The sequence below is a fragment of the Geotrypetes seraphini genome, chromosome 1 (genome assembly GCF_902459505.1).
Source record: "Geotrypetes seraphini chromosome 1, aGeoSer1.1, whole genome shotgun sequence".
Taxonomy (NCBI): Eukaryota; Metazoa; Chordata; class Amphibia; order Gymnophiona; family Dermophiidae; genus Geotrypetes; species Geotrypetes seraphini.
Window position 1 is genome coordinate 341,917,263 of NC_047084.1, and position 15,309 is coordinate 341,932,571.

Consider the following 15,309-nt stretch of genomic DNA (forward strand, 5'->3'; position numbering starts at 1 on the left):
TGAGGTAGATAGAATTGCAATAATCCAATCTGGAGAGGATGATGGGTTGTACTAGGACTGCGAAGTGTTTTTGGTGAAAATAGGGTCTGACTTTCCTTAGCATGTGAAGGCTGAAGAAGCATTTCTTCACCAGGGATTGGAGATGTTCGTTGAAGGATAGAGAAGAGTCTAAGGTGACACCCAGAACTTTGCTTGAGAACTCGAGCTGTAATGGGGGGCCGGAGGACAATGGGATAGAGGAAGGTAGATGGTCTAATTTTAGGCTGAGCCAAAGGAGTTTTGTTTTGGACTCGTTTAGTTTCATATGCATTGTGAATGCCCAGGATTGGAGGTTCTTTATGCATGAGGATATGTTCGTGGAGAGGTTAGTGAGGTTCGAGTCAGTCTCAAGGAGGACGAGGATGTCATCAGCGTAAGTGTAAAGAGTTTCAAGGGGGGATAGTTGGAGTAGTTTCAGGGAGGACATGTAAATGTTAAAGAGGATTGGGGAGAGGGGTGAGCCTTGTGGGACACCACAAGTCGGGGTCCAGGGGGAGGATGAGGTGCCGCTCATGTTAACCATGTAAGAGCGGGAGCGCAAGAATTTGGAGAACCAATCAAGAACTATGGAGCTAATGCCTATCTCGGAGAGTTGGAAAATTAGAATGTCGTGGTGGACAACGTCAAAAGCTGCGGAGAGGTTGAATTGTAGAAGGACAGCAAACTTGTTACGAGAATGCAGTTGCTGAACCTTAGAGATTAGAGAGGCCAATAGGGATTCAGTGCAGAAGTTGGGTCTGAAGCTTTTTCGGTGGCTCTATCTAGCCACTGAAGTTAACCAGCGAGCCACTGAATATTGACAATGTATGTGATGATCTTAAGGTGGCCAAAGAAACTGAAAAGATTATAGTTAAAGCTAGTAGTATAGGGAGAGGAATGGAAAAAGGAGTTAATAATGCCTCTGTACAAGACTTTAATGAGATCTCATTTAGAATATTGTGTACAATTCTGGAGACCGCACCTTCAAAAAGATATAAACAGGATGGAGTTGGTTCAGAGGAAGGCTACTAAAATGGTCAGTCATCATCATAAAAATTGCATGGTCAAATTTAAAGATCTCAATATGTATGCTTTGGAGGAAAAGCAGGAGAGGGAAGATATAATAGAGGTGTTTAAATACCTGTGTGGCATAAATGCACATGAAGTGACTCTCTTTCAGTTGAAAGAAAAACTCTGGAATGAGAGGGCATAGGATGAATGTGAAAAGGGATAAACTAAGAAGTAACATGCATGGAATTGCCTCCTGATGGATGTGATGGAGACAAAAAGTGTATTTCAATTCAAGAAAGCTTTGGATAAATATACTGGATCGCTATGGGAGAGGAAGGGATAGTAGAAGGCATATATATTGGTACCTAACTTTATAAAATGATTGGACAAGCCTTTAATACCACCTTCTTCTAACAATATTGCCTAAAAATCCTTCCTTGACCTCATGAAGTAAGTCATACAATTGGGTAAGGTAACAAAGGGTCTGATATTTAAAGTGATTTGAATGGCTAGGACAGGCTTCTGATTGCTTAAATCTCCTGTCTAGGCCCAATTGGGTATATTCAGCAGCACTTAACTGTAAAGTGTCATTGAAGATTTCTGGTTAGCGCCCAACCCACAACCGGCTATTCTGGGGTCAATCCAGAGTGGACTTGGCACGTGGTCATTTATGTGCCCATGTTCAGTACTTAACTGGCCAAAGTAATCACATTGTGACAGGGTGTGGGGACATATGAATTCCCAAAAAGCTTAAGAAAGCCAGTCCTGTGCCTTTAAAAACTTCTTCAGGAGGAGAGAGCAGTGATCCCCTCCCCCACACATTCATCCAAGAGTAATCAAGGAACTGAAAGGGGCTATAGCTGAACTGCTTCAACTAATAGCCAATCTGTCGATCAAATCGGGAAGGATTCTGGAAGACTGGAAAGTGGCGAATGGCACACCGATCTTCAAGAAAGGTTTGAGGGGAGATCCAGGAAACTACAGACTGGTGAGTCTGACCTCGGTACCGGGAAAGATGGTAGAGGCGCTAATAAAGGACCGCATCATTGATCACCTTGATGGACATGGTCTGATGAGGACCAGCCAGCATGGCTTCAGCAAGGGAAGATCTTGCTTGAAGAACTTGCTGCACTTCTTCAAGGGAGTAAACAGGCAGATAGACAAGGGTGCGCTGGTCGACATTGTATATCTGGATTTTCAGAAGGCATTCTACAAGGTCCAGCATGAACGACTGCTTTGAAAAATTGTGAGCCATGGAATCAAGGGTGAAATACTCATGTGGATTAAAAACTGGTTGGTGGATAGGAAACAGAGAGTGGGGGTAAATGGACAATACTCTGACTGGAAAAGCGTCACGAGTGGAGTGCTGCAGGGTTCGGTGCTTGGACCCGTGCTCTTCAACATATTTATAAATGACCTGGAAATTGGTACGACGAGTGAAGTGATTAAATTTGCGGACGATACGAAGTTATTCAGAGTAGTGAAGACGCAAAAGGATTGCGAAGACCTGCAACGTGACATAAACACACTCGAGAAATGGGCTGCGACAAGGCAAATGAGGTTTAATGTGGATAAGTGTAAGGTGATGCATGTCGGTAACAAAAATCTTATACACGAATACAGGATGTGTGGTGCGGTACTCGGAGAGACCCCCCAGGAAAGAGACTTGGGAGTACTGGTCGACAAGTCGATGAAGCAGTCCTTGCAATGTGAGGCGGCGGTGGCGAAAAGGGCAAACAGAATGCTAGGAATGATTAAGAAGAGGATCACGAACAGATCGGAGAAGATTATCATGCCGCTGTACCAGGCCATGGTACGCTCCCACCTGGAATACTGTGTCCAGCACTGGTCACTGTACATGAAGAAGGACACGGTACTGCTTGAAAGGATCCAGAGAAGAGCAACTAAAATGGTTAAGGGGCTGGAGGAGTTGCCGTACAGTGAGAGATTAGAGAAACTGGGCCTCTTCTCCCTTGAAAAGAGGAGATTGAGAGGGGACATGATCGAAACATTCAAGATACTGAAGGGAATAGACTTAGTAAATAAAGACAGGTTGTTCACCCTCTCCAAAGTAGAGAGAACGAGAGGGCACTCTCTATAGTTAAAACAGGATAGATTCCTTACAAACGTAAAGAAGTTCTTTTTCACCCAGAGAGTGGTAGAAAACTGGAACGCTCTTCCAGAGGCTGCTATAGGGGAAAACACCCTCCAGGGATTCAAGATAAAGTTAGACAAGTTCCTGCTGAACCAGAACATACGGAGGTAAGGCTAGTCTCAGTTAGGGCACTGGTCTTTGACCTAAGGGTCGCCGCATGAGCGACTGCTGGGCCTGATGGACCACTGATCTGACCCAGCAGCGGCAATTCTTATGTTCTTATTTTCTAACTTCCCTGACTGCAGTGACTAGCCTGCTCTAACAGATGTTAATCAAACTGAAGGGGAAAATAGGACTGGATTAGGTAAAATGGAATGGTAAATTAATCTCAAGCAATTCCCTTGCGAGTTTAAAACAGAGTCAAGTCCAGTTAGCCCGGCTCCATATTTTAAAATTCCCCCTGGTAGTGAGCTTGACAGCTGGTTTAAAAAAAACCATGGAAACAGCTGTTTAAATACTAACATGGAAACTTCCCCTGAGGAGCTTCTGGATGTGTTTCTGACTGGCAGATTGGAGCCTAAGGAACAATAGAATAAACTGTGAGTCTCAGTTACTTTCTTTCTAAAACAAAAGATCCTTCTTTGGGGTGAATTCCTAGCTAGGCAATCAGAAATTCAAAAGGGGTGGATGGAGGAGGGTCTGTGTGAGAGCAATAATTCTGGGAAGATAAAAGAACTTTCAGCTGAGTGAAGCTGGAACTATATAAAGGGACTTTTAAATTCCAAATCACCCAGATAGATGTGAGGAAAAAGTCTGAAAGGGGGGAAGGGTGGGCGAAAACACTCACAGTTTAATATCACTAAAGACTGCCAAGCTAAAGGATGTTTATTACTTTTGTTGTCAAAGGACCCTGGACATCTCACTATTAAGAGAGCTGCACCCTATCAGACTTTCCTTTTTTGTTGTTGATGTTGTTGTTGCTTGTGGGGACTGGAGATTTGTTTGAATGGATTTGGGACTACCAAGTGGGATAGTCCTGAAGAGAAACCTGGGGTTAAGGCTGGCTGGTGAGAGCCCTACAAAGTGCTGCAAGTGGTGGAGAGTTAGAACTGATGAGATTTTGGTTTGGGTTTTTTTTTGGGGGGGGGGTTTGAGAGAAATGCCACCAATGAGTTTTGGTTGTTTGAAGAGACTTTTAGTTTTGTATCCACCCTGAAGAAATTACTTGAGCCTCACTATAACAGATTGCCTTTATCATTTTGGACAAACTTGTTTGCTATGAAAATGGATTAAGCCTAGGCTTCTGATAAGGGTGTAGTCACATGAAACAAATGCACTTGAGCACTTCACAACATAAATGGATCTGCATAAAAGTCAACCCTATTTTTATGTGGTTCACCATAGCCAGTTAAGTGCTGAATATCACACTTAATGGGCTATGTTTTTGCTGTTCCTGTAAACTGTAAATTCAATAACAGAGCTCAAACATAGCCTGGCCTTTAATTTCCAATAATAACACCAGATGTGGACAACAAAATGCTGATTGCCACTGGTTGAATGTCGGGCCTAAGAAGTTTGATAGAAAAGTACACTCTCCCCACCATATTCATAGGGATTAGGAGCACAGCCCCTTGTGAATAAGAAAAATTTGCGAATAACTTTAGGGTTGACTCTGCACAATCACCCCTCCCGGACCTCTCCAGAACTTACTGTTAATGCCTGGTGGTATAGCGGTGAAGTGGGGCAGAAGCGATTTTCCTATGCTCCTACCCTGTGAAGAGCCGTGAACAAAAATGGCTGCCAAAAAGGCCCAAACTGACCAGATGGCCACTGGAGGGATATAAGCATGAGTCCCCCCACTCCCCATGGATCACTGACCCCCTCACACACCCCCAAAGATGCAAATAAAATAGCATATACCTGCCCTTATGCCAGGCTCAGATGTTTTGGGCAGTCCTAGTGGAGCAGAAAGCAAGTTTCTGGAGTAACCTGCTCCTTCTGACCCTGGGCAAATCACTCAATCCTCCATTGCCCCAAGTACGTTAGATAAATTGTGAGCCCACTGGGACAGATAGAGAAAAATGCTTGAGTGCCTGATTGCAAACCGCATAGATAACTTTGATAGGCAGTATATAAATACATAAAATAAATAAAATAAAAATAAAAAAGAAGGGGACACAGACCCATATTCCACTCTAACTACTACACTTGCGGCGGAAGGTGTGAGACCTCCAAAACCTACTGTTATCATCATATAAGTGCCACCTGCAGGCATAAGGGCTACTGGTGTGGTGTACACTTGGATCCAGTAGGTATTTGGTGGATTTTGAAAGGCTCACTATATAATAAAAGGGGGTTATAGTGAGGTGTGTAACTGGAACCTTTTTTTTTTTTTTTTACATTTCACGGCAATACCCTCCTGATATGCCCCACTGCTCTGCTGGGATGTCTGTGGTTCCAGTTTTTTTAAGAATGATGGCCCCTCCTACACCCAATGGCTTGTTTTGTGTGTTTTTCTTTTGGACATGTTGGGGTTGTTGTTTTTTTCCAAAAATAGTTCAAAAAGATAGGCACACATCTGAAAAATTGTTCCTTATGAAAAAACAAGAAAGACATTTTGTAGTTTTGAAAATGGTCATGTTCGCTATTAGATTTTGTGCCTCTTCCGCAAAACGTCCAAACTTGGATTTAGACCGTTATATCGAAAATGCCTCTTTACGTGTTCATCAGGGATAGCCACCACCGATACATAGCAAGCTCTTACTGTATATATCTTTTGAGTTCTTGACCACTGCAGCGAGACCAGTGATAGCGATGGAATGCAGCTTGCACCAAGGGAGCCATGACACTCCCCATAGCTGTTTCATCTCCACATCTGTTACCCTGACCATCATGCTCCATACCAAGCCTGAAAGAAGAGTGAAGTATGAAAAACCAGTTTCATCAGACACAAAAACTAAAATTGCAGTTAGAAAGGAAAGTGCTTGAGGCAGACAATTCTGGATCAGTTTCATACTCCTGCCCATAGGCAGTGGAATACTTTTTTGTTTGGGGGGGGCATAAGCTCTGCCCCAGACCCCGCCCAATCTCTACCCCAGACCCGCCCCCCATAATAGTACTAATTGTAATACCATTTTTTCCATTCATTTTTCATATATACACACAATATAATCTTATTAACAATATATAATGGTTAACCACAAAATTAAACTACACAAAGCCCACTGTACGTATGATTCTCAACATTCATTCTTACCAGAACACAGATAACCCCTATGCAAATATGGAACCACAAACTAAAAGCACTAATATATATAAACGAAACCTTAAGATTCAAGATTCTGCATGCAGTACAACCCCAGAGAAATAGAAACAAATGCATTTCTTCCTGAAAAGTGCAAAATATAGACAGCAGATGTAAATTCCCAAAATTGGCATAATTCAATCACTAAAATCATTTCCCCTACCTTTGTTGTCTGGAGATTTTGGTTTTCAAATTATCTTTTCCAGTCTCTGGCTACACTTCCTTCTATCTGTGCTCTTAACTGTGTATCCGGGGCCACCTTATCCATTTGCTGTTTTTCTCTCCTTCACTTTCTACCATACTTCCATCTTTAGCATTAACTTTTAACATTCAACTTTCTTCCATTTTTCTGCTTTCTTCTCAAAATCTACTTTTCTATGCCTTCCCTTCCCATCTATCCATGTGTACCATCCCTTCCCTCTTTCTTCTTCTCTATCCATAAGAAGCATTTCTTCTTATCTCTTCCCTGCCACACCCATTGCTGTGCATCATATCCTCCCTGTCTCCCATTCCTTTCCATCCCTATGCACCATCTCATCCCTCTCTCATGGTCAGACATCTCTGTCTTCCCCCTTCTCCCTCATATGGTCTGGCATCTTTCACCTCTCCTTCCCATAGTCTGGAATCTCTCTCCTCTCCCATGGTCTGGTATCTCTCTCCTCTCCTTTCTGTGGTCTGGCATCTCTCTTTCCCGTCCTTCCCTTCCATTTTGTGGTCTGGCATCTCTCTCTCTCTCTCTCTCTCCTTCCCATTCTAGTTGTATGACATCTCTCCCTTCTTTGGGTCATCTCTCCTCCCTCCCAGTGAAACATTTCTCCATCCCTCCTCTCCACCACTATCATGTCTAACAGTTCTCCCTCTTTCTTCCTTTCCCCATATATATCATCTCTCTTTCCCTCTCACGCCACACTCCTATGTCCAACAATTCTCTGTTCCTTTTCCCGCCCCCACTGGCAGCATTTCTTTCTCTCCCTTCCCATTACTCCACTTGTGCAGCATCTCTATTTTCCTCCTTTCCTACCTCCCCAGCCCCTACATTTGTCCTTCCCAGTCTTCTCCCAGTATGTGCAGTATATGTCTTCCCAATCCCCTGAGCATCTGTCCTTCCTGCCTTCCCAACTTTCAACATCCTACCCCCTGAACCCAGCCTCTCCCTGTCAGGATCTGCATCCAGCCCCTTTCCCTCCCCATTCTGTCAGGCACTGCACCCCACTGCACCCCCCTCCCCATTCTGTCAGGCATTGCACCCCCCCTCTCTTCCTCCTTTCCTATCCCCCAGCCCATGCATTTGTCCTTTCAAACCCTCTCCCAGTATGTGCAGTATCTGTCTTTCCAACTCCCTGAGCATCTGTCCTCCCTGCCTTCCCAACTTCCAACTTCCAACTCTCTACCCCCTGCACCCAGCCTCTCCCTGTCAGGCTCTGCACCCAGCCCCCTTCTCTCCCTCCCTTGTCAGGCTCTTCACCTTGGGGATCATCTTTCTTCTGCCACTCAGCGGCAATGAGCACTGCCCCAGCCCCCTTCCTTTCCAACCCCTATCAGGCTCTTCACCTGCGGGATTGACTTTCTTCTGCCGCTCAGCGGCAATGAGCAGGAACGCACTTTGGTGCTCCTGCTCGGCGCTGAGTGGCTTGTTGACAGGCTCCTGTGAATTCTTCGCAGGAGCCAGTCAACAAGCCGCTCAGTGCCAAGCAGGAGCGTCAAAGTGCATTCCTGCTCGTTGCCGCTGAGCAGCAGAAGAAAGCCGATCTTGCGGGTGAAGAGCCTGACAGGGGTTGGGAGGGAAGGGGGCTGGGGCAGTGCCAATTTTGGGGGAGGCCATGGCCCCTGTGGCCACTCCCCCATTCCAACGCCTATGCTCCTGCCAGTACTGCTGTGATTTCCCATTCACCTGAGTCGGAAAGAACGAGTATTCTGCGGCAGTGATGGCGAGGTTCTTTGTGCCCTCCACAGAAGTTTGTTCACCAGCAGCCTGGAGGTGTGACCTAAAAAAGGGTGTGTGGGATTGAGGGAGAAGCTTTAATATCCTTCTTATACCTGTCGGTGAGATCTCCACTCACAGTTCCCCCACCCGTGTTGACTCCAGAGAAGTCAATTTACAGTTACATTTAAGTTATTTATATTCAACTATAGCCAGTAATTAATTCAATCTCTCCATTTCCTTTCTGCATCTGCCCCCTTCTTTTTCCCATCTGCACTTCCATCCAGCATAGGCTCTCCCTCTACCCTCCCCACTAACATCCAATGTCTGCCCTTTCTCTCTCTCCCTTCCCCTCACTTTCATCAGCATCTGCCCCCTTTCTTTCCCTCCAACCCAATTCCATCCAGTATCCTTCCCCCTTATGTCTCTCTCCCCTTTTCCCTGAAAACCAATTCCATAACAAGAAGCTAGATCAATAAATCTAGGATTTACATATTGTAATCGATTTGCACAATAAAGCTATTAGATGGACATTGTCCAAAGTCAGCTACAAAGATTACATTTCTGAAACAAGGTTGTTTTAAGTACCTTTTTTAAATGCACCAAGGTTTGATATAGATCTTAATTCATTTGAGAAAGTCAACCAGGTGGAAGCAGCCTGGTAAGAAACCAAAGCTTTTTTGAGGCAATCCACTTCAGACTAGGAAATTGCAATAACAATGCATCTTGAGTGTTATAATATTGACTAGCCAATGATCTACATAATAAAGTATTCATACATAGGGTAGTCGATAGACAATACAGTTTAAAGATTACTCTCGCCTCTACAGGTGGCTGCACTTTTCAAGGCTGTATTGTTTGTTCCCCTGATGAGCCAAACATTGCTGAAACAAATTCGCTTGTTGGGAAGATTGGAGAAGATGTGACAGCGTTGGAGCTCAAGTCGTCCTTTGTCAGCTAAGTCCTTGAACGTGCCTCCAGGTGACTTTGCCCTTTTCTAAACCTGAGCTGTTGTGTGAGGGAGTTTTTTGCCAGTGAAAGTATAAAAAGCAGTTTTGATTTGTACCTTTTGGTTCTATACTGCTACATTAGTCTGTGGCTTTTTCTCCCTCTTTTTGGGTGCATGCTGGGTTTGAAGAGGGGGGTACCTCACATGATCACACAACATTTTGAATCATTATATCAATATAAAAAAGTATAATCCTAACTGATTTCTTTCAAGTTGTAAATCAGATGCATCGCTGAATTTTGAACCGTCTGAATTCTCTTGAGTAAATTCTTTGAGACCTAGGGCAGGGGTAGGCAATTCCGGTCCTCGAGAGCCAGAGCCAGATCAGGTTTTCAGGATATCCACAATGAATATGTATGAGATGGACTTGCATGCACTGCCTCCTTGAGATGCAAATCTCATGCATATTTATTGTGGATATCCTGAAAACCTGACCTGACTCCGGCTCTCGAGGACCGGACTTGCCTACCCCTGACCTAGGGTGACCAGGTTACCCATTCCAGAAGGGATGCTTTTTGGCCAGTCCTGAATTTCTGTCAACCTTACCCTGGTGTATTATGGGACCTGAAGTACTGATTTCAATAGATAGAATCTAGGACTACAAATACTACACTTCTTTGAGATATAATTTTAAAACTAGAACTGACCAAATAGTCTCCCTTCTAGAATAGGTAACCTAGTCACCAATTGAGACCCCAAGTTAGATGATGTTACAATAATCTAACTTACATAAGAACATTAGAATAGCATTACAGAGTCCATCTAGCCCAGCTTCTCTTAGTGTAAACCGCCTAGAACTTCCGGTAATGGTGGTATAGAAGAATAAAGTTATTATTATTATCTTCACAGTGGCCAATACAGGTCACAAGTACCTGGCAAAACCCCAAATAGTACCAACACTCAATGCTATTTAAGATTAATGACTGAACTACCAATTTAAATTGTTCCTCTCATAAATGCAGCAAGCAATGAGCAATGCCACTCAAGTGGGAGAGCTGAAAACTTCTGAGTTGTCTGTGCAACTGTTGCAAAAACCCACAGTAGTGACAATGGATAGACTATGGGATGCTATGCAGCCCCATAATGTTTCCTTAATCTCTGTGGCTAAATTTGTGGGGATGTTTTTCAAATCTAAAGAAACCATGAAATGCCATTCCTAAGAGCTGGTTCAGCATACTACTAGATGGTGTCCTTAGAATCTAAGGTAAAAACTCTAGGAGAGTAATGCTGTTTTGGTAATTGATGAACTTTATATTCAAAGGAAAATAAAATATCCAGAAAATCAGATTCAGAAGAACACGTTAAGATTTCTGACCTTCCCAATGTCTCCTCTGGATTTTTCCTTTAGATATGCTACACAAATATATGCTAGAAATTTTAAAAATTCCAGTGCAGTTTTTACCACTTGTTATGTGGGTTCAATATTTGACCTTGCTAGCTCAATCTGACTCCATAGGAAGAAAGACCAAGCTGTAATGAATACCAATACCGGGAAGTTCTGGAACCTGCTGTATATCCAGATATTTAGCAGGTGCCAACATAAATCAAAAAGAAAACTTGGAATGACACAGCACTGGGTATGAAAAGCCCAAGACAGCCAGTGTTTACAAAAAAAATGTTGAATGCCATGGGCTGAATATTTAGCAGTACAAGTTGGTCTTGACAATGCAGAAGCTTCAGTACTTACACATGGCCTGTTTCATGGGCAACTACAAATGCTGAAGAAAATCCATCTTCATGGTTTAAGGTACAGCTTCTTACTGGATGGCACATGCCTGTTACTGGAGCGTAGCCTATTATGAAAAGGAATAGATTGTTTAAATACGCTGGGGGATAAAACAACATATCTAATTTTACTGCTGAGGCAGCGCTAGGTTGACGTCCAGAACATGCCATTTTCAAAATTGTTTGTTGATAATCTACACATGTAGAACCCCGAACCCTTTTGCCTTCCCCCCACTCAAAGGCACACAGCGCAAGAAAATGTTTGACAACCTTCTGGCAACACAAGCAGCAAAACTCAACCATTCCATCTCCAACCTGCTGACGACAACGGGCGACCTCAAAACATTCCGAAAAGAAATCAAACCCCTGCTTTTCAAAAAATTCATCCAAATATCTTAACTCCTCTTCACCTACCTCCAGATAATTCTCCCCTATAAAATCCTCCCCAAATCACCTACCAAGTAAACAGATCCCTGAAATGTATTGTAATTTTACCTACTCTAAATGTAATCTATTTGTTTATATCACACAGTTCTGCACTGCCAATTTGCTATCCAACTTGTAAATCCCCTCGGAATCTTTCCAGCTATATCTCCTCTGTTGTAAAAAAAAAAAAATTGTATCTTCACTGGAAAATGTCCAGTCAAATCTTTTGTAATCCGCCTTGAACTGCAAGGTATAGGCGGAATAGAAATCCGTAATGTAATGCAATGTATGTAGTGGCTTTTTTTTCAAACTGCTACTTAACCCTTTCAGGACCAAGGGACATATTTGTCCCATAACTTTAAAATCCTATAAATTTTGATTGGGATAGTCTACAGTTCTAAATTTGATATGTACGGATTCCATAGGATACTGCCTTTATGTAAACAAACTGGTTCCGACATTCATTCATTAGCGTCGTTGCCAGATTGATGAGAAGATTCACTTGCCACACTGTCCATAAGCCAGAAGTGTGATTTTTCTTAAAAAAAATAATGATATTTCACAAAAAAAAAATCAATTTTTTTGGCATCTGCAAGCCCTTTTTACCATAAAAATGTCGTCAAAACCACAAAAATTGGCCTACGATCCTTATGGTCCTGAAAGGGTTAAATATACTTCATTCAATTGTAATAGGGGCTGGATTCATTCAAAACCCTCTCTATTCATTATATATCTTCAAGGACGCCTCAGCCCGACCATTCCACCGCTGTAATAGTTTGCTACTGTGGGAAGAATTATGTGGTGCTTCATCATAATTCTTTCCGCAGTAACAAACTATTTCAGCGGTGGAGTGGTGGGGCTGAGGCGTCCTTGAAGATATATAATGAATAGAGAGGGTTTTGAATGAATCCAGCCCCTATTACATTTAAATGAAGACTGATGTTTAGGCTGGATGCACATACTGGAAGATAAAATTTGCCATTTTGCTAGACTTAAATACACTTGGCATTTACACATGTAAATGTTGCACAACTTTCCTTAAATGACCTCTATTGGGTTAAGTTTAAGTTTATTAAGTATTTTGATTTATCGCCTATTCAAAATTCAAGGCGATGTACAAGTAAATAAAATTTTTGGTAACATACTTACAATTATTAAATAAAAAAATTAAAAAATAATAATTTTATATATATAAATTACAGTACATTTATAGGGTATTTCTACAAACTATAATGAGACAAAAGGAAGATTATTTAATGGTTACATTCAGTATTAAAATCGTTAATTCAAGGGAAAAACATTAGGAAGGGAGACGAAGACAATTGACCTAGTAATTAAAGTAAGAATGCGAAAAATTTAATCGTTAAAGGCATCTATAAATAGAAAACTTTTAAGTTCAGACTTAAATTTTGCCAGGTTAGTTACCAATCAAACAGGTACATTTATTTCAGTGTTTTATCTAATAAGCAATAGTTCTAATTTGTCCAGCACTGCCCAGTAACGACCAGCTTTCGATCTGGACAAGTTCTGGACTTTTGGTTTCTGTTTTCTTTAGCAGAAAAAAGTCACGTGTGCAAAGGCATTAGCTGGAAAGGATTTCAATGTTTATTGAGTGGTGGAATTGACAAGCAAGGCAAATTAGTTTATTTATTATTATTTCAAATGTAAAATTTTTAATTATATGCCCTCCTACGGTGTGCTCAAAGTGAAATGCCAAATGCAATTAAACCTGAAAAACAAATACATAGCTCAAAGCAAAATTAAAACAGTGAAGACATGCAAGGCACTCTAGAGGATGAAAGACCTTAATAACTAGTCCCTACAGTGGTAATAATAGAAGTTATCAATTAATAAAACTAAGATTAATGTTAGAGAAGTGGAAAAAGGATGCAAAGCAACACAAGAGAATATTAATAACCTTTTTCAAATACGAAAAATAGACAGCACAAATGAATGAATGGCTCTTTTTACAAAGCTGCGGTAAAAGTAGCCTTAGCACGCCATTATATAGGCTTTCCCACATGCTAAGTTCATTTATATTGCAGCTGGAAAAAAATGGCCTGTTACCGTGGGAGCAGTTAGCAATACCGTATTTTCACGCAAATAACGCGCACCCGTATAAAACGCGCACACGGGTATAGCGCGCAGAAATCACGATGATATGTACAAAAACTTTGGTATACCGCGCTCACGGGTATACCGCGCATGCTGCCCGACGCTCCTTTCGCCCGCCCTGACTTTCCGTGCGCTGTCCCGACTCTCCGTTCACCCCCCCTGACTTCCGTGCACTGTCCCCCCTTGAAGGTCTGTCCCCATCCTGAAAGCCTGATGCCCCCCCCCCGACGTCCGATACATCCCTCCCCCCGAAGGACCGCCGATTCCCCAACAATATCGGGCCAGGAGGGAGCCCAAATCCTCCTGGCCACGGCGACCCCCTAACCCCACCCCGCACTACATTACGGGCAGGAGGGATCCCAGGCCCTCCTGCCCTTGACGCAAACCCCCCTCCCCCCAACGACCGCCCCCCCCAAGAACCTCCGACCGCCCCCCCAGCCGACCCGCGACCCCCCTGGCGACCACCCCACCCCCCTTCCCCGTACCTTTGGTAGTTGGGCCAGAAGGGAGCCCAAACCCTCCTGGCCACGGCGACCCCCTAACCCCACCCCGCACTACATTACGGGCAGGAGGGATCCCAGGCCCTCCTGCCCTCGACGCAAACCCCCCTCCCCCCCAACGACCGCCCCCCCCAAGAACCTCCGACCGCCCCCCCAGCCGACCCGCGACCCCCCTGGCGATCCCCACGACCCCCCCACCCCCCTTCCCCGTACCTTTGGTAGTTGGCCGGACAGACGGGAGCCAAACCCGCCTGTCCGGCAGGCAGCCAACGAAGGAATGAGGCCGGATTGGCCCATCCATCCTATAGCTCCGCCTACTGGTGGGGCCTAAGGCGCGTGGGCCAATCAGAATAGGCCCTGGAGCCTTAGGTCCCACCTGGGGGCGCGGCCTGAGGCACATGGTCGGGTTGGGCCCATGTGCCTCAGGCCGCGCCCCCAGGTGGGACCTAAGGCTCCAGGGCCTATTCTGATTGGCCCACGCGCCTTAGGCCCCACCAGTAGGCGGAGCTTTAGGATGGATGGGCCAATCCGGCCTCATTCCTTCGTTGGCTGCCTGCCGGACAGGCGGGTTTGGCTCCCGTCTGTCCGGCCAACTACCAAAGGTACGGGGAAGGGGGGTGGGGGGGTCGTGGGGGTCGCCAGGGGGGTCGCGGGTCGGCTGGGGGGGCGGTCGGAGGTTCTTGGGGGGGGGCGGTCGTTGGGGGGGAGGGGGGTTTGCGTCGAGGGCAGGAGGGCCTGGGATCCCTCCTGCCCGTAATGTAGTGCGGGGTGGGGTTAGGGGGTCGCCGTGGCCAGGAGGGTTTCGGCTCCCTTCTGGCCCGATATTGTCGGGAAGTCGGCGGTCCTTCGGGGTGGGGGTGCGAGTGGTCCTGCCGGGGGGGGGGATGTATCGGACGTCGGGGAGTCGGCCGGGCAAGAGGGCTTGGGCTCCCTCTTGCTCCGATCGTGGATGCGGGTGCGGGTGGGAGCGCGTGCGAGCGGTCGTTCGGGGTGGGGGTGCGAGTGGTCCTGCCGGGGGGGGATGTATCGGACGTCGGGGAGTCGGCCGGGCAAGAGGGCTTGGGCTCCCTCTTGCTCCGATCGTGGATGCGGGTGCGGGTGGGAGCGCGTGCGAGCGGTCGTTCGGGGGGGGGGTGCGAGTGGTCCTGCCGGGGGGGGGATGTATCGGACGTCGGGGAGTCGGCC

The 15,309-nt window shown here is 45.0% G+C and overlaps 1 protein-coding gene across 2 annotated transcripts in view; it reads right to left on the reverse strand.

Moving 5' to 3' along the window:
- ADAMTS3 (ADAM metallopeptidase with thrombospondin type 1 motif 3) overlaps positions 1–15,309 on the reverse strand; it is a 320,349-nt gene that overhangs the window by 78,337 nt on the left and 226,703 nt on the right. For both annotated transcript variants that reach the window (XM_033961379.1, XM_033961370.1), the window contains exons 8-9: positions 11,046–11,151; positions 5,889–6,032 (exon numbers count right to left, since the gene is read on the reverse strand). In XM_033961379.1, the coding sequence (XP_033817270.1) occupies positions 5,889–6,032; positions 11,046–11,151 (250 nt within the window). The remainder of the gene's footprint in view (positions 1–5,888; positions 6,033–11,045; positions 11,152–15,309) is intronic.